This window comes from Leptonychotes weddellii, chromosome 6 (genome assembly GCF_054177405.1).
Source record: "Leptonychotes weddellii isolate Sample4059 chromosome 6, ASM5417740v2, whole genome shotgun sequence".
NCBI classification, from domain to species: Eukaryota; Metazoa; Chordata; class Mammalia; order Carnivora; family Phocidae; genus Leptonychotes; species Leptonychotes weddellii.
In genome coordinates this window covers 25,990,319-26,016,317 of record NC_138374.1, presented here as the reverse complement: position 1 = coordinate 26,016,317, position 25,999 = coordinate 25,990,319, and the positions used below count along the sequence as shown (strand labels likewise).

The 25,999-nt window shown below is 44.2% G+C and overlaps 1 protein-coding gene and 1 long non-coding RNA gene across 3 annotated transcripts in view; one reads left to right on the top strand and one right to left on the bottom strand.

Annotated features, from left to right (window-relative positions):
• ABCC2 (ATP binding cassette subfamily C member 2) overlaps positions 1-25,975 on the top strand; it is a 60,811-nt gene extending 34,836 nt beyond the window's left edge. The window contains exons 17-33 of one of the 2 annotated variants that reach the window (XM_081823651.1): positions 257-383; positions 2,447-2,623; positions 3,575-3,742; positions 6,403-6,583; positions 11,835-11,958; positions 12,250-12,385; positions 13,079-13,298; positions 13,440-13,594; positions 14,795-14,950; positions 16,409-16,608; positions 17,987-18,113; positions 19,986-20,087; positions 20,520-20,663; positions 21,555-21,713; positions 22,719-22,885; positions 24,685-24,879; positions 25,531-25,975. In XM_081823651.1, the coding sequence (XP_081679777.1) occupies positions 257-383; positions 2,447-2,623; positions 3,575-3,742; positions 6,403-6,583; positions 11,835-11,958; positions 12,250-12,385; positions 13,079-13,298; positions 13,440-13,594; positions 14,795-14,950; positions 16,409-16,608; positions 17,987-18,113; positions 19,986-20,087; positions 20,520-20,663; positions 21,555-21,713; positions 22,719-22,885; positions 24,685-24,879; positions 25,531-25,660 (2,668 nt within the window). In that variant the 3' untranslated portion in view covers positions 25,661-25,975. The remainder of the gene's footprint in view (positions 1-256; positions 384-2,446; positions 2,624-3,574; positions 3,743-6,402; positions 6,584-11,834; positions 11,959-12,249; positions 12,386-13,078; positions 13,299-13,439; positions 13,595-14,794; positions 14,951-16,408; positions 16,609-17,986; positions 18,114-19,985; positions 20,088-20,519; positions 20,664-21,554; positions 21,714-22,718; positions 22,886-24,684; positions 24,880-25,530) is intronic. The other variant, XM_081823652.1, reaches the window with a different exon arrangement.
• Positions 6,333-11,215, bottom strand: LOC145722158 (uncharacterized). Its single transcript, XR_014146217.1, has 3 exons — positions 10,799-11,215; positions 8,115-10,590; positions 6,333-6,504 (listed from the first exon to the last, which is right to left on the bottom strand). It is a non-coding gene; the product is annotated as an uncharacterized LOC145722158 (long non-coding RNA).
• Positions 25,976-25,999: the final 24 nt, after the last annotated feature.

Below are 25,999 nucleotides of genomic sequence, written 5' to 3'. Positions count from 1 at the left end.
CTAAGAGAATTTTTCCAGTTGAAAGCTACAATGGTACAAACAGCTTATATAGTTGGTAAGTTAGGATTTACTCTCTAGCACTTTAGAGCTTAAAAAAAAAGTATTAAACACTTCAGAGTCTTTTATATACAAGACAAATTTTCCAATCTTGAGGGAAAATTTCCTAATACCAGACTTCCCATGGATAGTCTGAGAAGTGGCCTGAACTACCCTTGAATAAGTCTCCTCATCTCCTTCAAATACTCTTCTTTTTCAGTGTGAACCTGGACATTATGCCAGGCCAATTGGTGGCTGTGGTAGGCACTGTGGGCTCTGGGAAGTCCTCCTTGATGTCAGCCATGCTGGGAGAAATGGAAAATGTCCATGGGCACATCACCATCAAGGTGAGAGAGGATGCCAAGAAGAGTTCTGACATTCAAATGTGGGCCACTTAGTGCTGCTTTCTTGTTTGGGAAAATGCTCTGAGGAGGAGAATCTGATAACCACTGTTGTTGTTTTGCTGTAGGTGCGGTCTTAGAGACATTTGTTAGACTTGTAAACTGTAGATTCTTGCCCCACTCCACACATAGACTCAGACTCTGGAGTAGATTCTAAAAATCTGCATTTTTAATGAGGTTCACAGGTGATTCCCATATGTATACTTCAGTTTGAAAACTTATATAGAGCTCTCTTCCTTCAAAGTAGAGGCACCTGGGTGGCTCAGTTGGTTAAGCGTCTGCCTTCGGCTCAGGTCCTGATCCTGGGGTCCTGGGATCAAGCCCCACGTCCGGCTCCCTGCTCGGTGGGAAGCCTGCTTCTCCCTCTGCCTCTGCCTGCAGCTCCCCCTGCTTGTGCTCTCTCTCTGTCAAATAAATAATCTTAGGCAATTCTGCTTTATCTATGTTTCTAAAGTGTCATTAAAAACTTACATTACTTTCAGGGTGCCTGGGTGGCACAGTCGGGTAAGCGTCTGCCTTCAGCTCAGGTCATGGTCCCAGAGTCCCAGGATCAAGCCCCAAGTTGGGCTCCCTGCTCAGTAGGGAGTCTGTTCCTCCCACTGCTCCTCCCACTGCTCCTCCCTCTGCTCCTCCCACTGCTCCTCCCTCTGCTCATGTGCTCTCTCTCATAAATAAATAAAACCTTTAAAAAAAACCATAATTTTGTAACCTAGGTACCAACAAAACCAATAACAATAACAACAATTAAAACAGCAGCACTGTAAATCACACTCGCATCACAGTTAGTCCTGGGCCACCTTCCTCCTCCTTTGAGAGCTTGGTCTTTGAGGGCACTTGATTCCAATACAGAAATTTGATAGAGGGTGTAGACATCTTCATCAATTTTTTTTTAACAGAGAATAAATCTTTTCATAGTATCTTTATTAGCACTCTCTGCTTCCCTAGAGAGTTAAATTTAGGGGAAATTATAAGTACTTGGAATCATTTAACCAGACACTACTTGCATCAAAAAAAAAAAAAAAAGGCGTGTCAATAGATTTTTTAGCTTTTTTCCTTAAGAACTTCGTATATTGCTAAGCATTTCTTTTTAATTATGAGAAAGCTTGCCCCTCTGCTTGACACTGACATGCTTAGAAAATTAAGAACTAATGCTTCTTCCACACTATACTGACATTATTCCCTGATTACCAATCACTTATGAGCTAGTTTACATTAAATAAACATGCAGTATAGCAGAACAGACTCTACAGATTAAAATCTATTTCCTAACTCCTTTTTTTTTTTTAAGATTTATTTATTTATTTTACAGAAAGTGCATGTGAGCAAGTGGGGGAGGGCTTGATTTCATGACCCTGAGATCAAGACCTGAGCTGAAATCGAGTCGGATGTTTAACCGACTGAGCCACCAGGTGCCCCATGTTTCCTAACTTCTTTTGGGAAGCTTTTTCAAAAAAATGTTTGAGTATAGTTGACACACCATGTTACATTAGTTTCAGGTATATTAGGAAGCTTTTTCTTGCTACCTTATAAATAAGCTCATTCTCAAACACAGGCCTTTGTCAGGCTCCATCTCTCTTTGGATATGATCTGCTTCATGCATCAGCCTGGCACCCTAATTCAAATCTCTTGGTTCTTCCTAAAAATGTCATCTATAACATCTCCCCTGTCAGTGTTAGCCCTCTGTTGGTCTTAGGAAACTCACTGGGGTCTGACTAAAACCTTGTTCTAGAAGCAGCTTGTGCATTCATCCCCCAATTTTTAGGATCATGGCTAGAAAGTGATAGTAAAAATAAAAAAGGGCAGGAGGTTAAGTGAATAGGATATCGAATCTTTCTCCCTGTTTGGTGCAATAAATACAAGCACATTTATAAATATCAGATGCTCAGTTAGCCTAGCATTCATTTTTTCAAATCTAAGTTCTGTTTTTTCCTCCCCATCCTGCCACTCCCTCCTTCAACCCTGCCTTTCTGGAGATACAACTGTCATGTGCTCTGATCCTTCCCATCTAGGGCACCATAGCCTATGTCCCCCAGCAATCCTGGATCCAGAACGGCACCATAAGGGACAACATCCTTTTTGGATCAGAGCTGGATGAAAAGAGATACCAGCAGATTCTGGAAGCCTGTGCCCTCCTCCAAGACTTGGAAGTGCTGCCTGGAGGAGACCTGGCTGAGATTGGAGAGAAGGTACTTGGAACCCCAAGGGACCTTGAAAGGGTGAAGAAAGAGCGAAGACAAAAAAGTGAGGATGGTGAAGAGGATGGGAGTAGAAGAGCTTGCCAGTTTGGGTAGTCGGGTTGGAACAAATACCAGAAAACACTAGTTTACACAATATTTGAAACTTAAAATTTTGTAGCTGGAATTGTGTCCTCTAAAAGAAAGCTGATGAGGATCTGAGAGGTTAACTAACCAGTGCCTGGCCCAAGGCTGACCTCACAGGGGGAGGAGCAGAGAGGCAGGACCAGAACTTAGGTGTCCTGACTCTACCTCTGGATATGAGTGAAGCCCAGAGAAAGGTGCCGATAATCTCCTTCACACACTTAGAAATTTAGTGTGAATGGTTTTCTCAGGTTATTGAATGCCTTTCTTACAAATAGATTTTTAATGACTCTACTGTATCCATTATGTGGTCACAGCAAAAATGGTAACATATTTCGGGTGTTTTCAACTTTCCTCCCTATCACTAACAATGAATGGAGCAGTCTCTGGGGGACATGGATCTTCAGATATTAGCAGACTAATGAAGATACGGCTCTAGAATGATTTTGTTCATTAACTCAACATACATTTACTGAGGACCTACTATGTGCCACATACTATTTTAAGTGCCGGAGTTACATCCATGAGTAAAATAGAGAAAATCTGCCCTGGTCTAGCTCTATATTCCTACGGGGCAGGAAACAAAAATCATAAGTAAATCATATACTAGAAAATGCTAATTTGGACATATATTTAATAATTGGGCCTGAAGTAATTTATTTGAATCAAAGTTATTTATTTATATAGAGGAACTTGTAAGAGTTTAAAGTCCTTGATACCTTATTGAGGCAAATCTCTTCCTTTCCCCTCCTTAATAAATAGTCTCTGTGAAGGCTGAACTATGGAGTAGTGCTTAATAGAAATTATTTTCTTCTTCAGGGTATAAATCTCAGTGGGGGTCAGAAGCAACGGATTAGCCTGGCCAGAGCTATCTATCAGAATTCAGACATCTATGTTCTGGATGACCCCCTGTCAGCCGTGGATGCTCATGTGGGAAAACATATTTTCAATAAGATCTTAGGTCCCAAGGGCCTATTGAAAGGCAAGGTGAGAAACTAAAGCAAAGAAGACCTTGGGGTGGGGAGACGCATCTCCTAGGACTGCTGCTATCCTGAAGCAAATTTCCTTATTTACCTGCCTCCTAGGCTGCTGAGGCATGGTCTCCCAGGAGAGGACCCATGAAACCTCCCATCTTGAGGTCATGGCTTGTGCTGGAACTGGCTAATTTAAGCCTTATTCTGTGGCTCTGACATTGAGCCTCTTAGGATGATCAATTGTGATAAAAGGCACTTTGAGACCTGTTGTATAATAAGACCTATATTTGGTCTTTGTCCCTGGTTCCTGGTACAGACCTCCTAACCCTTGGAATTTCCTGAGTAATAGAGGAGTGGTTTTTGTTCATAAGCCTAAAGAGTGACTTAGGATGTGGCCCCTTGATAGCCTCAGTACAGGGCTGTTGGAGAGAAAGCTCAGGTGATGGGCAGGTTAGAACTTTCAGCCCACCTACAGACCTCTGGGGAGGGAGAGAGGGGCTGAAGACAGGGTTATAAAAATTTGTGAACAATGAGATTCAGAGGGCTTCTGGATTGGTGACGGCGTGAAGGTGCTGAGAGGATGGCACCGGTGGTGAGAGCAGGGAAGGCCCACAGGTGCGGCCCATACCCCCCATACGTTGCCCTGTGCATTTCTTCCATTTGACTCTTCTTGAGTTGTATCCTTTACGGCAAGCCGACAAACATAAGTCAAGTGTGTTCTGGAGATCTTATGAGCCATTCTAGCAAGTAATTGTTCACGAGGAAGGGGCTTTATAGCTAGTTGGTCAGAAGTATGGGTGGCCCAAGACTTACAACTGGCATCTGAAGTCCGGTCAGTCTCATGGGACTGAGCCCGTAAGCTGTGGGGTTTGTGCTAATTCCAGGAAGTCAGTGTCAGAATTGAATTGAATTGTTGGACACCTGGTTGGTGTCCAAAAACCTCCCAGAGGACCCAACAACTCACCTCACTGGTGGGACAGAGGTCATCCTGCAGGTATTAGAGCTACGCTCCAAGAAGGCACTTCCCTGGATCCCTTGCAGGACGTAGGAATGCTTATGCCTGGAAGGGATGACTCAACTTGAACAGAAAAAAAAAAAAAAGCTAACATTTCTTGAGTATTTATTATGTCCCAGGCCGGTGCTAAGCACTTTGATAGCGTTGCCTCGTTGGTTCTCACAATGCTCCTGAGAGACAGCACAGATAAGGCAGGCAGAACAAGTCACAAGAGCCGGTGGTAGGTGAAGACTAAGCTTTCCTTACCAAGGGCCAGTTAGCACATTTGTCCAGACACAGTGGGCTGACGGAGCCCCTTGAGGGTTTGAATGTGTTGCTCACCAACAGCAAGTGTAGGATGAGGGCTGTCAAGAACATCTCCCTCAGCACTGGTCATTAAAACTCCATCTGTGTTTGGCCTGTTTCTTTCAAGATTTTTTGCTCACTACCAGTTAAAGGATAGGTGGGCTGCTGTCCTTCTGAGGGCCTTTGCCTCTCTTGGATCAGTGAGTCAACAGGAACTCACCTTCCCTGCTAGTCCTGGTTCTGGCTCCTGTCCGTAAGCCCTCTTGGCTCCATTCATTCATGAACTGTATACCACTCTGTGCCTGATTTGTTGCAAAGCCTGGGCGTGCGCAGATGAAAAGGTCTGGTCCCTGCCCTCAAGTAAACATATAATCTAATGGGAAGATATACAGAAAAGCAAACAATAATATTGTAATACAAGAATTATTTTAATGGCAGTCTATACAAACTACAATAGAAGCTTCAGAGGGATACCCAAGTCTTACCTGGGGACTCAGGAAAGGCTCTCAGAAGAGTTGGCTTTGAGCAGAGACTGGGAGGGTAAGCATTTCCTGGGTCTTCCAGATAAGAGGGATCTACTCTCTGTGGGGCTATGAAGTAGAGAGCAGAGGCGGTGGCTTGGGTTATCTCTCCAGAGGCCCTTTCAACCCCATGACCCTTGTCTGAACCGCATTTCTGATCCATGAGCCTTTGTCTTTCTCCGACTGGAGTCCCTTCTTCATCGGTTGGTGTGGTTAAAAAATACACAGGAATACAAGGGATGCCAAGTCTCCCACACCAGGGAGGGCCTGAGCTGAAGACAAAGTTTGATGCCCCTACAGTTTCTCTAATGTGCTGAAAGAATCTGAGCAGCTCTTGTTAGTTCAGTTGGTTAGCTGGTTATTTGAAGGGGAAGTTAGTTAGCTAGTTATTAGGTTTGTATGCATCGGTTATATTGATAGGCTTTGATCTCAAGTGACATTCCTAAGCTCCCAGGAAGCTGGAAGAATGTGTGTAGGACAAACCTCGATGTCACTACAGGAAAATAACTGAATAGATCCACAAGGGAAGGAGTCTCATCTTACACACAGGGTCTGGTGTTAGGATGAGGTACTGGGAAGGAAAGAGGAAGTAAAAGAGGTCAAATGGTCAGGGCTACATTCAGCTCTACAGTGAATTAAGATGACTGTTTTTCTTTTTCTCTCTTTTTTTTTAAGAGCAAGCCAAGGAAAGTGGTAGACATTCTGGGTAATTGGAAGTTAGCTACCCATAGGAGAAGTTAGCTAACCCAAGGAGGTTACTTCCTTTCCTTTTCAAGAGCAAGCCAAGGATGGTTGTGGACAGAGAATCTCACAGTGGGAAGGCAGTGGTACAACTTACTGTTGTTTTTTCAGACTCGACTCTTGGTGACGCATAGCATTCACTTTCTTCCCCAAGTGGATGAGATCGTGGTTCTGGGGAATGGCACCATCTTGGAGAAGGGATCCTACAGCACTCTGCTGGCCAAGAAAGGATCGTTTGCTAAGATTCTGAAGACATTCACAAAACAGACTGGTCCTGTGGAAGAGGCCACAGGTATGTAAGGAAGATTGGAACAAAATAAAGCTTGGGTATGGAAAGGGTAGGAGTGATAAACTGCTATTTACTTCCTGAACTATTAAGTATCCAGTAGATTAGATTTGGAAGTGAATTATCCAGAGATCCAAAATCTGTTCTTTCTGTATTATGTCTCTGTAAAGAAACAGACATAGAAACTCTGTGCCTGAGCCAAACTGGGGGCTCATCTTGCTCATATGGTCTCTGACATGCAGTTGATGGACACTAGAAGGGCATGACTAAAGATTTAGGGTGATTAGCCCTTGTGGAAAAAACACTAGTGGCATCAGGGGCCCCTTTTTAGGGGTGCTGTGCTTCTATTGATTCAAATGACACATCCCACCCCACCTACCCTGAATCCACTAAAACCACTTCCTGGACAGCTTTATAGGCTGGTACTGATAGGGTACTGCAAAATTCTTGATAAGCCCTAACAAAGGCATCTTGACCAATATACCAAAAACCACTGGGTGTTTCAAATCAGGGAAGATCATGGCAGTTGCATGGTCTCACAGTATACCACAGGAACAGACCCTAATACCACCACCACTGGCGTCATCAATTAGTTCTAGTCAGCAATGGCCCTGATCCCTGAGGACCTTCCCAAGAATCTGCCAACAGCAGTCCTGTACATAGTTCTAGGTATCTGCTTCGGGTAGCAGTCACCAGCCCGAGATCAAGCCTGAGAAAGCAAGATCTGGAGGGTGCATCCCAAAAGTCAGTTGGGAGAAGGAGTAGCTACAGAGCCTGCAAGTGGGGACTCATGCAGGTGTTGAAGTCAGGAAATGTGTTCAAAACCACCCTGGGGAGCACAGGAGATGGAAAGAGAAGTCTAAACCAGGAAGTCTGTAAGTGTTGGGGATACGGCAGGAGCAAAGAACAGGATGCTATGGGTGACTGGCAGCCATCCCAGGAAACGGGGGCAGGAGCACCATGAACCAGCAGAAAGAAAGAGGCCAGAATTTTCCATCAGCCCTTATGTACTCTAGGCACTGGCCTGGAGAAAACTAAAAAACACCTGCTTGGGGACCAAATGTCCAAGCCAAAGGGCAGTGTCTGATGCCTAATTCCCCTGAGTCATTGCTCAGTCAACCACATCACCAAGACCTGCTCCAACAGTTTCCTTGTGCTAAGTCTAGCCTTCCCCCCACCCCCACCCCTGCCGCCTTTGGCCATGATCTGAATTTCTGGATTCTGTTATAAACCCCCATGGGTGGGTGTCTCCTTTGAAGAATCCTGTCCTTTATGTACAAAGGTCAGTTTGCAAAACAGCTCATCCAGCCTTTGTTCTGGTAAACACTGATTATCTATTTCTGAGCAATGCCTGGCATGCTGCTGTTGTTGGTTCTGGGACTCAAGGTATAGGCCATGACATGGCAGAATGAAGGGAAGGACAGGAGGGCAAGGTGACCTGTATCAATACTGGTTTGCCGTATTAGTTTCTTAATTAGCTGCCATAGCAAAGCACTACAAACTGAGTGGCTTAAACAATAGACATTTATTTTCTCACCGTTCTGGACGCTAGAAGTCCAAAATCACGGTGTTGGCAGGATTCGTTCTTTCTGAAGGTAATGGGGAAGGACATGTTCCAGGCTTCTCTCCTAGATTCTGGGGCTTTGTTGGCAATCTTTGGCATTTTTGGCTTGTAGACACATCACATTGTTCTCTGCCTTCACCTTCATGTGGTTTGCATGTGTGCATCTACATCCAAATTTCCCCTTTGTATAAGGACATCAGACATAATGCATTAGGGGCCCATCCTACTCCAGTCTGACCTCCTCTTAACTAATTACATCTACAATGAGGCTATTTCCAAATAAGGTCACATTCTGAGGAAATGGAGGTTAGGATTTCAACATATGAATTTGGTGGTGGACACAATTCAGTCTTTCACACCAGTCCTCTGACATACCCAAATTCATATCTTTCTCATGTACAAAATACATTCGTACCATCCCAACATCCTCAATGTCTTAATCATTCCAGTATCAACTCTAAGTCCAGAATCTCATCTGAATGTCAATTCAAGGTCCCACATTTCATCATCTAACTCACGCAAATCAGTTGTGAGTGAGACTTGGAGTCTTGGGGCAGAATTCTTCTCCATCTGTCAAGCTGCAAAATCAGATAACTGCTTCAGTAGTAAGACCGGCAGGCATTAGGATAGACATTCCCATTCCAAAGGGAGAGATCAGTAGGAAAAAAGGGGTCATGAATCCCAAGCAAATCTAAAATCTCACAGGGCAAATTCCACCAGATTTTAAGGTTTGATAATGATCTTGTTTGGCCGATGCTGTCTGTTGTTCAGGCTCAACCTGGGCTGGTGGTTTCAAATCCTCCAGCCCTGGGCAGTGGGCCCACCCTCTGGAACTGAGGAGGAGCCAACCCCGGGGTCATGTTTCCCTTTTCTTGGAGGATAGCCCATGTTCACAATTGGATAGCTCTATTGGTACATTTTCTGCCTGTAGAATCCTAGAAGTCCGGCAGGGTCCCTTCATTTAGTCCTGTCTCTGTCCCCTCCAATCCAAGCCGGCAGCATGTCTGCCAAGACGGTCGATCGAATTAAGTCACAGGCTCAATCTCCTTAGTAAATCTGCCCTTGAGCCTTTCTGGTGGATTTTTCATTTTCGTTATTGTACTTTTCTAGAATTTCTATTTTCTTTTTTAAATTTGATCTCTTTATTGATGTTCTCTATTTGATGAGAACTCATACTCTAGATCTTTGACATGGTTTCCTTTTGTTCTTTGAATATATTTATAATAGTCAATTTGAAGTTTTTCTCTGGTAATTCCAATTTACTTCCCAGATGACCGCTTTTTTTTTTTTTCTTCCTGTATATGGTCCCATGCTTTCTTGCTTTGTAGGTCTCACAATTTTTTGTTGAAAACTGGTCACTCTAAATAATGCAACTCTGGAAATAAGATTTTTCTCCCCTCCTTCCCCTGCCAGGATTTGTTGTTGTTCCTCCTGTCTAGTTTCCTGAACTAGTTCTTAGGAAATCTGTATTCTTTGTCATATGTGGCCACGGAAGTCTCCGCTTGGTTGGTCAGCTAATGATTGGACAGAGATTTCCTTAAGGGCCTGGAACCAATAAGTCACTCAGCTTTTTCTGAAAGGCTTTGTGTGCATGTGCACGTGGTGGGAGGGAAGGCATGTCCTTAACACTCCAGCAGGCAGTTCATGATTCTACTTCACCTTTTTGTTTCCTTCTTGCCCAGAGTCTGAAGGTTAGCCAGGGGTAAGAGAATAGGGCCTTCTCACTTCTTTCTTAAGCATGTGCACAGCCCTACCCATGTGTATGGCACTCTAGATTGCTAGGAATACATTAAAAATATCAAAGCTCCCTAAGGGTATCTTCTTCCCCAGCTTTTCCTTTTAAGTTTTTGTTTAGCTTCTTATTTGCCCCAACTGTAATCATCCCTCAGGCAGCTGTGATGTTAAATAGTTGCTGCTGATTATTTAAGCTAGCTCCAAGTCCGGGCCAATAAAGACAAGCCCTGTGAATGTGGTTTTCTAGAGAACTGCCAGCCAGGTCAAATAATGACAGTTCTCTAGGGATTGAAACTGGTAACCAAAGGGTTAATGGGACTGGTAACCACAACTGCAACTTTTTACCCAGACCTTTTTCATTTGCCTTTAAATTCCCCTGACTCTCCTCCTTTGGGGAGGCAGATTTGAGGTTTGTCCTCCTATCTCCTCATTTGGCCTCCTCTTGCATAAACCCTTTCCTTGCTGAATACTCAATATCTCAGTGATTGCCTTTGCTGTTTATCGGGCAGACAGACTTGGATTTGGTTCTGGAATGAGGCTTTTGGGACAGTTTTGAACACATTCTGTTCCCTCCAGCAGTTAGGAGGCTGCTGATTTTTTGTAGTTACTATGTTTGTAAGGTTATTAATATTTTAGGCTCCAGCAGATCTAAGGGAAGAGGGGATGGGAATGGGGTAAACTATCACAAAACTTATTGTTCTTACTGAGATTTAGCCTTTTTTTTTTTTAAGATTTTATTTATTTATTTATTTATTAGAGAGCGAGCGAGAGAGAAACAGCATGAGAGAGGAGAGGGTCAGAGGGAGAAGCAGGCTCCCCGCTGAGCCGGGAACCCGATGTGGGACTCGATCCCAGGACCCCGGGATCATGACCTGAGCTGAAGGCAGTCGCTCAACCAACTGAGCCACCCAGGCGTCCCTAGCCATTTTTCTTAAATAAATGTTCCTTGGATTGTTGCAAGACTGGTTAATTTCAGAGTTATAAAGTTGATTTTAATAATATTTTGCCATTGCTTTTATGGAGTTACCAATTTCCAGAAGTCTTTACCATTGCCACTAATGCCCAGGCTGTTTTACATTTTATTTTTAATTTTAAAAATTTATTTCTTATTGCAGCATATGTTTTTAAAATGTTTTAAATTCAGGGGCGCCTGGGTGGCTCAGTCAGTTAAGCGTCCGACTCGATTTCAGCTCAGGTCATGATCTCAGGGTTGTGGGATTGAATCCCATGTTGGGCTCCATGCTGGGCCTGGGGCTTGTTTGGAATTCTCTCCCTCCCTCTCTCTCTCTCTCTGTCTCTCCCTCTCCCTCTCTAAAAGGAAAAGGAATAAAAATAAACAATGTTTTGGGCGTCTGGGTGGCTCAGTTGGTTGGGCGACTGCCTTCAGCTCAGGTCATGATCCCATGGTCCTGGGATCGAGCCCCGCATCGGGCTCCCTGCTCTGCGGGGAGCCTGCTTCTCCCTCTCCCACTCCCCTGCTTGTGTTCCCTCTCTCGCTGTGTCTCTCTCTGTCAAATAAATAAATAAAATCTTTAAAAAATAAATAAATAAACAGTGTTTTAAATTCATAAAACTTTGTAAAGTTATTTGAAATTCAAGAACATTTTTCATTTACGCTCACCTCTTTAGTCAATTCTGAGAATTGGGACTCTTCTGCTTATCTACTATGACCCTTAAAAAGTTCTTTTCCTTCTGCAAAGAAACTGAGAAGCTTCTGGGAATATTTCTCTCCTTTTGACCATTTTCTCTTCTTCTAGAAACTCCTCTCTCCTTTATCCTGGTATTTCTTAACGAGAAGATGTACTAATCAGTAATATTCCTGGAGCAAAATTACCAGCCTGTGTGTACATCTGGGATCTCTTGCTCAAGGGCCAGCAAGATCAGAAAAGAATTCTCCTTGTTCATAGAACTTTGCAGCTCTATGTCGCCATCTCCCTAACCTTTGATGTATCTCCCTAGTCAAAGAGGACACTGAAGAAGAAGATGACTGTGGGCTGATGCCCAGTGTGGAGGAAATCCCTGAGGATGTGGCCTCCTTAACCATGAAACGAGAGAACAGTCTTCATCAAATACTCAGTCGCAAGTTGGTCATTTCATCAACTGGCAGCCTTTGTCACTTCCATATTTCCACTTGATCATTCTCTTTTTATCTGTGGGCTTTTCCTGAGGGAGGGGACCCCGGGACACTCCCAGCTCTTGCTTTGTTTCTTTGAATGAAGAGGAGAGGAGGGGGGTGGGGTGGCGTGTTTCCCCAGAGCTATCTGTTCTGAAATGCACTTCAATGTAAGGAGAGCGACTGTGACATGTGCTTGCAAGAAGACCCCAGGATGTGCCTGCACACTCAAGAATGTGTTCCTCCCTCTCAATTTCTCAGTTCTAGGTCCAATAGCAGGCATCGGAGATCCCTAAGAAACTCTTTGAAAACTCGGAATGTGAACACCCTGAAGGAGGAGGAAGAACCGGTGAAAGGACAGAAACTAATTAAGAAGGAATTCATACAAACTGGAAAGGTGAGCACCACAATAAAAAGTACCATTTGTGGTGATCTATAAGGCTTGGGATCTGAACATTTTAAAGTTTGATGACTTGAATACATACCTACAGGAGGGATAGGTCTCGTGTGCCTTGCAAATCATTAAATTCGTCATTGAAATGTTGGTAGAGGCTTTGGGCTTTCTATCAAATCATATTTCCAAGAATGACAGGTTTCCCGTGAATATCCTCATAGCACATTTCATGAGTAATTCAATTCTGATAGGTGGAGAGAACAACAAAACTGCTTTGAGATGCAAGTCTGAGAGCCAGAGAACACTAATCAATCTGAGAGCACACAATTCAAATTAATAAAACTTAAGACCTTAAACCTGGTTTTAACTTAAGTCCAAATTAATGAAGACAAATTCCAAGGTCTGCAGTATAACCCCCATCCCACTCTGTTGTGTGTTGTTGTCCCACTGTTTTTATCTCTTTCTCCCTTAACTGCATCTAGAAGCTCATTAATAATGTGATGTTATTTCCCCTGCACTGTATTTCAGCATCGATATTACCCTGGCCCAATGCAGAAATAGACCACAGAATACCAAGTTTGGCTAGCTGCTATCCACTTTTCCAGGGGACTCCACTCCCCCTTGTGATTGATATTCTAGGTAATTCCTCATGAAAAGCCATGAGGATTTCTAACACTGAGGGTGGGGGCTTTTCAGGTGAAGTTCTCCATCTACCTGAAGTACCTACAAGCAGTAGGATGGTTTTCGATATTCTTCATCATCTTTGCCTATGTGATCAATTCTGTGGCTTATATTGGATCCAACCTCTGGCTCAGTGCTTGGACCAATGACTCTAAAACCTTTAATGGCACTAACTATCCAGCGTCTCAGAGGGACCTGAGAATTGGCGTCTATGGAGCTCTGGGATTAGTACAAGGTACGTCTGATGGTTGACGGCCATCTCTTAGAGAATCTATCTGGTCTATGTACTTTACCTAGACTCAGGGGGGAAAAAATGCCATTGTGTCCTTGGTACAAGTCCTGTGCATTGTGCTGACTAAACTGGTTCCATTTCTAGGTGCATTTGTGATCATAGCAAATCTCTGGAATGCCTATGGTTCCACTCATGCATCAAACATCCTTCATAGGCAACTGCTAACCAATATCCTTCAAGCACCCATGAGTTTTTTTGACACAACACCCACAGGCCGGATTGTGAACAGGTTTTCTGGTGTAAGTATCTAAATCGCTGTATGATGTGTTTTTATGCTGAGGATCTTTCCACTCTGACAGGGACAGAATTCTCCTGTCCCCCTAGGCACCACCGTGCAGTTAGAGTTCTTTGGTCCACTTAGCATGCAAATGTTTATTGCATAACTTGTGTGAGGTCCCAAGGATCCTGGGGACACAGAGATGAAAAGCTCTGGCCCTTTAAGGAACTCACCATCTAGTGAGGGAGACAACCGAGGAAATAAAGGAGTATGATAGAAGACAATAAAACCAGTAACAATGATGTGTATATAGTGGTGTTCTGGGAGTACAAAACAGTGACAGAGAACAGCAGTACTAGCTCAGCCTGGGTGACAAGGTGGGAAATGTCAGAAAACATGAAACTTAAGTCCCAGAAGGAACTTACTTAGCCAGGGAGATGGTGGAGCAGGGGGTTGGTGGTAGAAGCAAAATGAGAAGGATTATTCTGCAGAAGGAAAAACACAAGTAAAAGCACAATCACTGGCTAGGATGGTGAATAAAAGAGAAAACAGGATAACCCTTGGCTTGGTCTCTGCTCCATTCCTGCTTCTATCTTTGCTACTTTAAGAATAAATTGGGTCTGGACTATGGAAGAGAGCCACCTATAATTTTAATGAGGGTCTAAAACATGGTGTCCATGTACTGCAGACCCTGGAGCTCTTCGCATTCATTTATTCAACAGCACTTACTGAGCACCTGATAGGAGCACTAGAATGCTTACTGACGGGGCTGGAGCATTCATACAAATTGAATGCTAGTTATGTGCCAGGTTCTATTTAGGTACTCAATGGAATTAGGACCCGTGTACAGTTAGATTAATTGAATTGGCTTGGTTATAGGAGGATTTACCTGTAAGGCCCTATTAGCTTACAATGTATGAATGGTTTAATAAATTTGACAAATGAGAATTTACCTGAGAAGAGTGAAAACCTTTACCAAGTCTATTGAAAAAGTGAAGGGTACCTGCATATCTGTTTGGAGGGATTTAGAAAGATGAAGAAATTACAGAAATGAGATTGGTTATTGGGAGGAGCAGAACAGTATATTGCAAATGAATGTCATGAAATGATTAAATGAAGGAGTCACTGGGAACCCAGAATCAAATTCTCTGCTGGAATCAGGATGATGGAAAATGGCACAGGAATCCATTAGTATACCATTCTTCTAATTATATGTTCCTAGGATATTTCCACAGTGGATGATACCCTTCCCTTATCCTTGCGCAGCTGGATATTGTGCTTCCTGGGAATAATCAGCACCCTTGTCATGATCTGCACGGCCACTCCAATCTTCATTGTCGTCATCATTCCTCTTGGCCTCATTTATGTGTCTGTTCAGGTAGGTTTGGAAATAGCTAGGTCTCCTCTCCTCTCTACTTACAAAAGCCCAGGCTCTTTCCTGAGAATCTTCTCTTTTGTCTATTGCTAGTCACTCAGTCCTCTCCAGCATCTTTGTCATTTAGTCCTCTATTGATATACCAAGGATCCATAGGCCACTGTCTAAAGCTCAAGTGTCAGCACCAATAGACTTGGTATATGGTTCACAGCAAATCTCACCTTAGCTGCTGCCCCCTGGAAGCTTATGTGAGGCAGATTTATGTTTGGATCCAAGACGACCTTGAGGTTGGCTCTGGACGATCTTGAAGTTCTGTAAGATCCCCCGTAATGGGTAGGTCATTGGTTGCTTCTAGAAGGTTTATGCTATGGCTGCTTCCTTGATTGGCTTAAGCTTATCTGCTGGGAGATGTCTCTCGGCAGGAGCTAGATCTCTTTTCACCTCAGGGCAGTTCTAGTTTCACTGGGATGTCTATGGATGACTTAGGTTCAATGTCAATATGTTCTTGAGGGAACAGGTAGCTTGAAAGCCAAGCCTCACAAAAACACTGGAGCAAGAGGAAGGGACTCCATTCCCCTATTAAAAACTGATGAGGGGAGGCAAGCTGTGGAGAGGATTCTTTGGGATGACCTGTTCACCTTGGGAAAACAATTCTGAAATTCTTGCATTCAAGGGCAGCCTTGTCATCTATGGTAAGGTGACACCCCCTGGTATTTGTGTTCAGTTCCTCAGGTACCTTGTTATCTCAATAACAGCCTCTTGGCCATTAATAACAAACCAACAAATAAGAATCAGGATATTTAAGGAAACTTCCAGCTATAACATTTTGAATTCTGACTCTCAAATGCCCAGCTCTTCCCTGGTTTCAACAAATCTTCACAGAATCTAGTAGCACCACTGAACCTCATCCTTCAACCCTTGCGTCTCAAAGTCCATCTGCACACTTTTAGTTCTAGTTCTTAGACTCTCAACACTCCACACATTTCCAGAACTATCTCTACCTTCACACACCATTGCAACACAGTTTGATCACTTACCTGACTCTGTTCAATTTTTATCTAAACCTCAGGATACCTTTGGCCATTTCCTGCCCATCTCCACTTTCCACGCCCCTTAGGTCCCAGCTGCAATTTACAAAATCCATTTGGAGACCATTTTTCTAGCTGCTACAAAAACTGTCACTTGGACAATGTATGCAGATTTTTGGGAGAATATGGATTAGGCTGACAAAATTCCTCATGTGGTTATAGTCTCACTTTCATCGTCTTCCGATCCCCACCAACCTCTTCCTTTGGGCCTCTCTCATCATTCCTCTAGCCAGAGGTGAGGCTGGAGGCTTCTGTCCTGTTCAAATATGGGCTGTGCCCATCAAGGTGAAGGACACCGGGTCAGGGCCACCAAGGAAGAGGTATTGCATATGCAACATGATTATGTGACTGACTCTTTACTTTTGGGGTCCAGATATTTTATGTGGCCACTTCCCGCCAGCTGAAACGTCTGGACTCTGTCACCAGGTCCCCAATCTACTCTCACTTCAGTGAGACTATGTCAGGTTTGTCCGTCATCCGTGCCTTTGAGCACCAGCAGCGATTTCTGAAACACAATGAGGTGGGGATTGACACCAACCAGAAATGTGTCTTCTCCTGGATTACCTCTAACAGGTGAGGCTGCCCCAGGGTATTTACCCAAATATGCGCTTTGGGGTTCTACATGTTTGACATTAACTATGGGAGGGCAGGTGTAGCCAGTGATGTGAATTTCACTGTGGCCAGTCATGCCTGTCACGTAAGTAGAAGTAAGTATGGGCTTTGGAGTCAGAGACTGGGTCCCTGTGCCTACTATGCTATTTACCAAGCTATAGGTAAAATGCCTTGACCTTCTAAGAAAAATCTCATTTTTTGTTTTTACAATGACTAGAACACAACCTATATCAGAGAGTTCTGGTGGAAGTCAAATAACCTCTATAAACATTTGGTATCCCAAGTATAGAACAAGTGCTGGGTGAGCTGGGCATTCGTGGTTGGCATCCCTGAGAGCAGATGTGAGATTCTCCATAGGCAGGACACTCTTCGTAGGGTGGTGAAAGAAGCTGAGGGTGGAGGGAAGAGACTCCATAGTCGTCACTCCAGTGATGACATAAATGGAAAGCTCATATCCTATGAGGTGAATCCCCAGGTAGGGTAAGCATTCTTCATTTCTGCAACATTATGAGACGTTGGCAAGAAGTGATATGTCCTTGAACGAAGAAGGTCTTTTTCAGGAAGTGAAAATTCCTGAGTGGCTTCCACATTTTCTTAAAGTGTCAAAGGCAGACTCATGATGCTCGGTATTATCTGGAACATGGAGAGGTCAGGACAGGACTCTGATTGTAAAGATACTTTATTAGATAGTTTACAAGAATGAAAAAATTAAAAATTAAAAAATAAAATCATGAAATCAGGGTACATTGAACCTTCATGCGGTGCTTACTTTCTAAGCTTACAAATGGATTCTCTGGCATTATTTGCCCTGCCTAATCAAAAGAAATCACTTAGAACATTTGTTTAAAAATGCAGATTCCTGGGGTGCCTGGCTGGCTCAGTCGGTAGAGCATGCCACTCAGTTTTGGGGTTGTGAGTTTGAGCCCCATGCTGGGGTAGAGTTTACTTAAAAAAAAAAAAAAAAAGAAAGAAAAAGTGAATTCCTGAACTCCACCCTAGGCTCCCTGAATCAATCTCCTGGGGAAGAGTCTATGAATTTTCTTGCATGAATTTTGTATTTTTAACAATTACTTCAGATGATTCTTATGATTTGGCAAGTATGGGAGACACTGAATCACAGGATTCCCTTAGTTTAGCAAACTTCTCTAGTACCTTTTAAAATGCAATTTATTTAAAAGACTTTAGGAACATATGGTATAGTCAAATTGAGGCATCTTGTGAGAACACAGCCCAACCAACTCAATCCCTCTCAAAATGTTCCATGAACACCTAGGTTGCTGGTTAAGGTAAGGAGGTGAGTATCAGTGACCCTTTTCTGTCTGGTTCTGTTGCCCTACAGGTGGCTTGCAGTTCGTCTGGAGCTGATTGGGAACCTGATTGTCTTCTTTTCATCCCTGATGATGGTTATTTATAGAGATACCCTAAGTGGAGACACTGTGGGCTTTGTTCTGTCCAATGCACTTAATGTGAGTCTGAAGGTTGGGAGTTAAATTAATGCATTTATTCTTAAATTGAGTCTAGAGTATACCACAGAAGTTGTGTTCGATTCCTTTCTAGATCCAGAGGGACTAGGTAAGACTGAGGTTCAAACTCTGGCTCTGTCTCTTACTAATTGTGTAACATATGGACATGTTCCTTGCTAAGTAGGTACCAGTGTCATCTGGAAAAATGGACAAAAATTCTGTTGCCCTTGGGAGTTAAGAAAGCAATCTGAGGGGTGCCTGGGTGGCATAGTGGGTTGAGTGTCCAACTCTTGGTTTCGGCTCAGGTTGCGATTTCAGGGTCGTGAGATAGAGCTCTGCGTTGGGCTCTGTGCTGCTCAGTGTGGAGTTGGCTTGGGATCCTCTCTCCCTCTCCCTCTGCCCCTCCCCCTACACTCGTGTGCACACACACTCTCTCTCTCTCACTCACTCACTGTCTCTCTCAAATAAATCTTAAAAAAAAGAAAGCAATTCAATGTGACTTAATCTGATAGTTCTCTTTGCCTCTTTGCTTGTTTCTAGTCAAGAGAATAAATGAGTTTCTTTTAAGTAGACTCCGTGCCCAATGTGGGGCTCAAACGCACGACCCCGAGATCAAGAGTCACATGCTTCACCAACTGAGCCAGCCAGGCGTCCCCAGTTCTTTTCCATAATATAGTAGTAACAGAAAGTCTTTTGAATATCTTCTATTTTTGTTTTTCTTAAATCACAGAATAGAGTTAATTCTAATAAAGAAGGTAGAGTCCAATAAAACTATATAATGCATCCCTAGCATGACTAGGCAATACGTGTTAGACATTTCCTAGTGTCCAAAATTGTGGCTGGCACTACAATCAATATTCAGTAAATGATACTCAATGAGTCATTTGGCCATCTTTCATGATAACTTTTGGAACTAATACATTGGTTTACATAACTACCAGTGAGTTCTGTATGGTGCTATGTTCATTAGGAGTTAATAAGGCCCAAGGCAATCATGGTGGGGCACCCAAAATGACTCTGTTGTTCACCAGAGTTAGTCAGCTCCTCGTGCCACTGCTCCTTCATCCCCCCGCCCCCATTTTTACGCTTATTAACCTCAGGAAGATGGGGCAAAGACAACTGTTAGACTGAATGAAAACAAAAACATTCAAATATCAACAATTTCATTTCGTTCGACCTACACAAAGTGGTTACTCTTCTCTCCAACATCCTGTACTCTCCCTCTTTTTAACCACCATTTGCTCAACAAAAACTCCCTGGTCTAAGTCTATGTGTGAAAGAAGCTTGCCTCTAAGTAATCCACAGATTCCCTAGACTCTAGACTGGCTCAGACTTTGACAACCTCTTACTGCTGGTTAGACGTATTTTTGTAGGTAGGAGTTTATTGGGGTAAAGGAGGGTCCATGTGAATGCTCCACCCTGACGGTTGGGCTCTTGTTGAGAGCAGAGAGTGGAAGCAGCTTTTTGGAAGGCTTTTCCTACCCTGTGCCTCTTCTTATGCTTTCTCCATTTATAGAATGCCACCCACTACTCCTTCCACAAAGAACATTAGGTTTACAGGCAGGAGATTGGAGTTCTGGACCCACTCTACCACCTGCTGGCTTCTCCAACCTCGGGTTAGCCCAAGCCCCTCCAAGCTCATGTTGTCTTTCATGTGAGCATCACACAGTTGCGCACTTAATTGTCTTCCAGATCACACTGGTCTCATTGCCTCCCCCTAGGAGGTGAGGATTGTCACTAACACTTTTCCTTGCCCTCTCCAAGAGCTCGGCGTAGTGCTAGGTACAAAGTAGGCACTGGACTGACCTTACAGTTTGACCAATTGAGTTGGTTTCGGAGCCTGGGATGATCTTTAGTCTTCTGGTTTTTCTATAGATCACACAGACCCTGAACTGGCTAGTGAGGATGACATCAGAAATAGAGACCAACATTGTGGCTGTTGAAAGAATAAATGAGTACATAAAAGTGGAAAACGAGGTAAGGAGGAATTAGAAGAACCCGGGGACAAGGCAAAAGGAAAATGTTTCCTTCAAGAGAGCATCTTTACCCTGTCTAGTGATTTCACATGGAGTCATAAAGGTTCTCCTAAAGTTTACCTTGCTCTAATTTAACCCAATTTCTTGAAACTTAAGAATAGGAAATGGTTTAGGGGGAGGTCGGGTCTTGGAATGCACCAAGTTAAAGGTGTCTTCATTCTGGAAGTCCGCAGAGCAGCATCGTGGAATGGAGTTTCTTTAATCGAATAGGGTAGGAACCTTCTGGAAGTACTCGTCTAATTCATTCTAGTCGATGCAGATGCCCACAGATGGCTGGGACACTGCTATCCAGAAGTCTGTGACATGAGTCCTGTGGGGACTATTCAGTGAGTTGCCACCATGTAAAGCACTTCTCTTCCTGTCTCTTTGCCAGGCACCCTGGGTGACTGATAAGAGACCCCCCCCAGGTTGGCCCAGCAAAGGGGAGATCCGGTTTAGCAATTACCAAGTGCGGTACCGGCCGGAGCTGGATCTTGTATTGAGAGGGATCACTTGTGACATCAGGAGCATGGAGAAGGTAGGTGGAGCGGAAGAAAGGCCTGAACGTGAGTCCTTGTGATCAGAACACAGGTGGACACAGGGGTGGAAAGCAGCTGTACTCGGCTTTCATCATCAGGATGCAATGAGAGGGTCAGGGCAGTCTTCAGCCCTGGGGAGGTGCAGGGACACAGTGCCACCACCAGGGGGGCAGAATATTGACAAGGGATCAGACTGACCGGGGCTGGAAGGGTTTTCTGCTCAGCCCTTCCTGTCTCCCTGCTGGCACCGGGCGCGGCAGCATCTTCCCCTCTGGCTGATGGGTGCTCATTTCCTGTAAGGGCCATGACCTGTAGAGGGGAAGTCCGGAAACACCCAGCCTAGTGAAGGAACTGGTGAGAACAGCAATGTGGAGGTGATCCCTGCAGAGAATGACTTAGTTCTCTGGTCTACAAAGTCCTGCACCTTCTTATGGGGTTCCTGTTCTCCGAGGACTTGGGGTCTGATGTAAAAATGTAGAAATGTGTAAAAAAAAAAAAAAAAAAAAAGTCTGGGTAAAGATGCTGAGGTCCTGCTGATGAGGTTCTCAACTGATGTGAGGCCTGATCCTTCCCTTTTCTTCACTTCTAAACAAAGATTTTTTTTTAAAACTATAATGTCGTCATAATTAGAACAACAGTTGCTGATGTGTCCATTTCCAACAGTCATTGTAGTTCTGATCAACCAACAATTGAGAAGGTAGAATGAGAAGGCATCTTTTTCTGACATCTGGGCACTTTTCTCACCAAAACCAAAATCAGTTGAACATCTTAGAGATGAAGTAGTCAATCACTTCCTCTTTCCACCTGGGATTATGAATGCCCCAGGCTACATTCCCCCCCCCACAAAGAAGTACATGGTGAACTAATGTGCAAAGGAACTGTATTTACAGATTGGTGTGGTCGGCAGGACAGGAGCTGGGAAGTCATCCTTGACGAATGGCCTCTTCAGAATCCTAGAGGCTGCAGGTGGCCAGATCATCATTGATGGAGTAGATATTGCTTCCATTGGGCTCCATGACCTCCGAGAAAAACTGACCATCATCCCCCAGGTGAGCTCTAGAACTTACTCTGTACATGCGGCAGGGGACAGCTTTTTCTGCAGGAAACATATGCATCTTCTTCTTGATGTATATTCAGTTATCAGTGTCATTTCTGCAGGCTACCTGGGACACCTAAGCCAGTTCCCTAAGACACATCCTTTCCAGAACTTAAAAAATAACTTTGGCATTTTGTGGGGATATGCTTGTGTGACTGCCAGTGTCTAACCGCTAGGTGGCAGCAACACAACAGAAGTCCAATAGAGCAGATGATTATTTAGCATTTCTATAGCCCATCCTGGGTTAGCAAGACCTTTGCAATCAACATTAGCAGTTTTGCTGCTGAAGCTTGAAACCATTAAGCTTTATACTCCCCATTTGATACGGTTAAAAGATAGCGGAGGGAATTTGCGGCAGGTTTTTGCCAGCAAGTGGAACGCTTAGTGCATCAGCAAAAAAGGCTTCCCTTTGGCTTCCTCTCTGGACTCGACTAAATAAGGTCTGCCATGGAGGCTCCTTGGGTGGGGGGTGGGCGGTGGCGTATGTGGGTCCTAATTAGAACCATTCCTCCTCTATTCTTGTAGCCAAGTCTCTGGGGGTGGTTTTGGTTTGTCTGGTGTTCACTCAGTTTGATGTAATCTTTTCTCCAGCTTCTTCAAAAGCCTAATAAATTCTTCCATGACTGTACTGTCCCTTCCCCTGCCCACCCCTGATCCCTTCACTTCCATGGCCTGAGTTTCTTTTGAGGGTGTGGAGCATTCCTCTTACTTTCTTAAAATATGCTGAGGCAAACTTGGAAATCCATAAACGAATCTCAGAATGAAAAACAAAACCAAGAACTCCTCTTAATCCTGTGGCCGCCCCTCTAATCTTCAGTGCAGAAACTTGGCAAAAGCTTGACAACTAGCCAGCTTTGCATCTCAGGCCAGTCCTGTCTGCCTTCTCCTGGCCACAAAAAACTGCTAGACCCTTTTTTGTCATGAGCCTCAATAGCCCCCCTCCTCCCTTGACTTGCAGGATCCCATCCTGTTCTCTGGAAGCCTGAGGATGAACCTAGACCCTTTTAACAACCACTCAGATGAGGAGATTTGGAAGGCCCTGGAGCTGGCTCACCTCAAATCCTTTGTGTCTGGGCTGCAACTTGGGTTGTCTCACGAAGTGACAGAGGCTGGTGACAACCTTAGGTAACATTTCATAACCCACTTCCCCCACAGGCAGTGGGAGGGGGTGGGGGGAAGCACCCCTTTGTTCCTGGTGCTAGGTAGTCCGTGGTATCATAGAATTCCTGCAGACCTGGGTGCCTTTTGAGTGGTAGGCAGGGCATGGACCCTGAGCTGAGGAAGCTCAGAACAGAAGGGAGGCCCAGTAGCTCTGGCTTCCCTTGGGAACTTGTTATAAATGCAGACTCTAGCTCTAGACTTACTCATCAGAATCTACATGTTAGCAGGATTCCCAGGTGATTTGTGTGTACATTACAGCTTGAGAAGCACTACCTAGAGCATGGATTCTTAACTAGGCTACACACTGGAACCACTGGGGGAAATATATAAAAATCCCAAAGCCCAGGCAGTACCTACCCCAGACCCGTTGAATCAGGGGCCCAGGTGACTTCAGTGTGTAGCCTTGATATAGAATGCCATCCTGTTTGTTTTCCATCAGCAACAGATCTAGGAACAAGCAGGATGTAAGTGGGTCTTTAGGCCTATGGAAAAGACCCTTTAGCACAAATACGTATTGATTGTGTACAAAATAACGTCACGTAGCGAATACGCAGCCGTGAGGGGCTGTGTGGGCCCCTCTGGCAGGATGTGACACGGGGGCCTTGACACATCTGGTTTGTGAAAACAACAAATCCTACCCGCTTTCTCTGTCCATGCTGGGGGACACCTAAATGGCATGACCAGGGCCTTGATTTCAAACCTGGGTTGGAGGTGTTGAAGCTTCCATTTCTCTGGTGAGTGATGGGAGATGGGTCACGTGGAGAGAGATAGCAGCTGAAAGCCAAACTGGCACCCGGGCCCCAGGCTGTTCTAGAAAGCCCCCCAGGGCCAGGCAGGAGTGAGGTACAACCAAACTACAGTTTTGCCTGGTCTCTGTGTGGACACTACAGAGGAAAACTGGAAGTTCATCTTGGGTGACTTCTCATCTCCCGCAGAAATTTTCTTACGGAGAATTACAGAACTTTAGCCACCCTCTGTTTAATACGTTACCTAATGGCCACAGCAGGAAAGAGCAATTAGCGAATTCCCGAATATTTCCTCCACATCATTTCCCAAAGCTGCTTTATATAAGTAAGAGGTCCAGCCTTCATTACTGGCTTTTAGCAAATTAAAGCGATTTGCATTTTACAAGCATATTCGAATTCCACATACATTGCATCTCCCACCAAGACATCATGTTCATTAGATAGCTACGTCTCTAATCAAGGCAGAAGGCCTTGAAAAAATAATTAGCCTTGAGACTAGAATTACACATTAAAATAATGAATGGGTTTGCTAAGGCCACTAAGAAATGCCACTGGGGCATTCTGATGCAGTGTCACCCTATATTAACGGTGTCAGGTCAAATACTGCTGCGGTGAACTTGGTGGCCTTCCATCTTACTTTGGAATTGCTGTTGATGTGCTGGGATATCACCTAGTGATGCAAAGAACCGTTCCCAGGCTAGGGTTTTCCAAACTCATTAAACATGGAACTTGCCTGGGGTGCTTATTAAAAATATACATCCTGAGCCTCCTCCCCATTCTGCTTGAGAAGAGCAGAGCCCAGAAATATGAATTTTAAAATGAAGCACCTGCGGTCGGAGAGCGTTTGGAAAACCTCGTCTTAGCCTCTTCTGTTAGGTGTTAATTCTGGGGGAATTTCGGAGTAGGGCTTTCAAAAGTCGGATCTGGAACGTGAGCAGTGCACGTGCGTGTGTGCACATAACCCCGTTAGGCCTTGGTCCATCAGGGCTAATGCTCAGCTTGTTCCCTCGGCTGCAGCATAGGGCAGAGGCAGCTGCTGTGCTTGGCCCGCGCTCTGCTTCGGAAATCCAAGATTCTGGTCATGGACGAGGCCACGGCCGCCGTGGATCTAGAGACCGATCACCTCATCCAGACGACCATCCAGAAGGAGTTCTCCCACTGCACCACCATCACCATCGCTCACAGGCTGCACACCATCATGGACAGCGACAAGTGAGTGTGGTGACGGAGCTTGACAGACACCACTGAGCCCTTGAGCGACAGGAATAGCATTAGTCGTAAGATCTCCCACAACTGAAGGTCTAGCCACCATCATTTTACTGAGGAGGAAACCGAGAGTTCCAGTAGTTTGTCCACAATTATACACCAAGCTAATGAAAGCCAACAGGGTTAAGGGAACGGACCTGAGGGTAAAATGGGCAATTGTATATGATTATTAACTGAGTGTGGGGAGGTGGAGACCCAGCCACAGATCCTCTCAACTACACTGGGTCTCAGCAGCTGCCCCAGAACCATGACTAGAAGTTTTCTGCTTCTTCCCAACTCTGGCACAGTACATTAAATATGGGGGTAATGTCAGTAATCTTGGAAACTGTTTGGAGACCACAGGCTCCCTTAAACAATGTATATCTTAAAAAAAAAAAAAAACTTATGTAAATGGACTTATACTGTATATATTCTACTACTTGATTCTTCAGCATTATATATGGAACACACCCATGTTAATGCAGACAGCTGCAGTCCATTCGTTCTCACTGCTTTGTAGCCTTTTATGAATGAATATACCACGACTTAGTCCTGGTTGTTCTTATAAAGGCCCAGATTTAAGATGCTGCTAAGACCTTTCTTTCTCCTTTGTTTCAGGATAATGGTCCTAGACAATGGGAAGATTGTAGAGTACGGCAGCCCTCAAGAACTGCTGAGAAATTCAGGCCCCTTTTATTTGATGGCCAAAGAAGCTGGCATTGAAAGTGTGAACAGCACATCATTCTGACAGTAGGTTCCATGGGTTGGAAAGGACTGTAAGGATCATTGCTTATTTTTTGTGAGAGATATCACACAGAAGTGTGTAAAATGTACATTTAAAGAAGGATCCTATTATATCCAGCTACAGTAGACCCCCGCCAATCCTGCTTTGATGATCCCACTTTGATTATACCTCCTTCCTACTTACCTTCCCAGAGATAGCTACTATCCTGAATTTGGTGATAATCATATCCTCTTGCTTTTCATTTTAGTTTTACTGCTTGGTATATACCCTTAAACAAGTTGTATCTTTTTTAAATTTATGTAAATGGCCTGACTCATACTTGACATATTCTTTTTTTTTTTT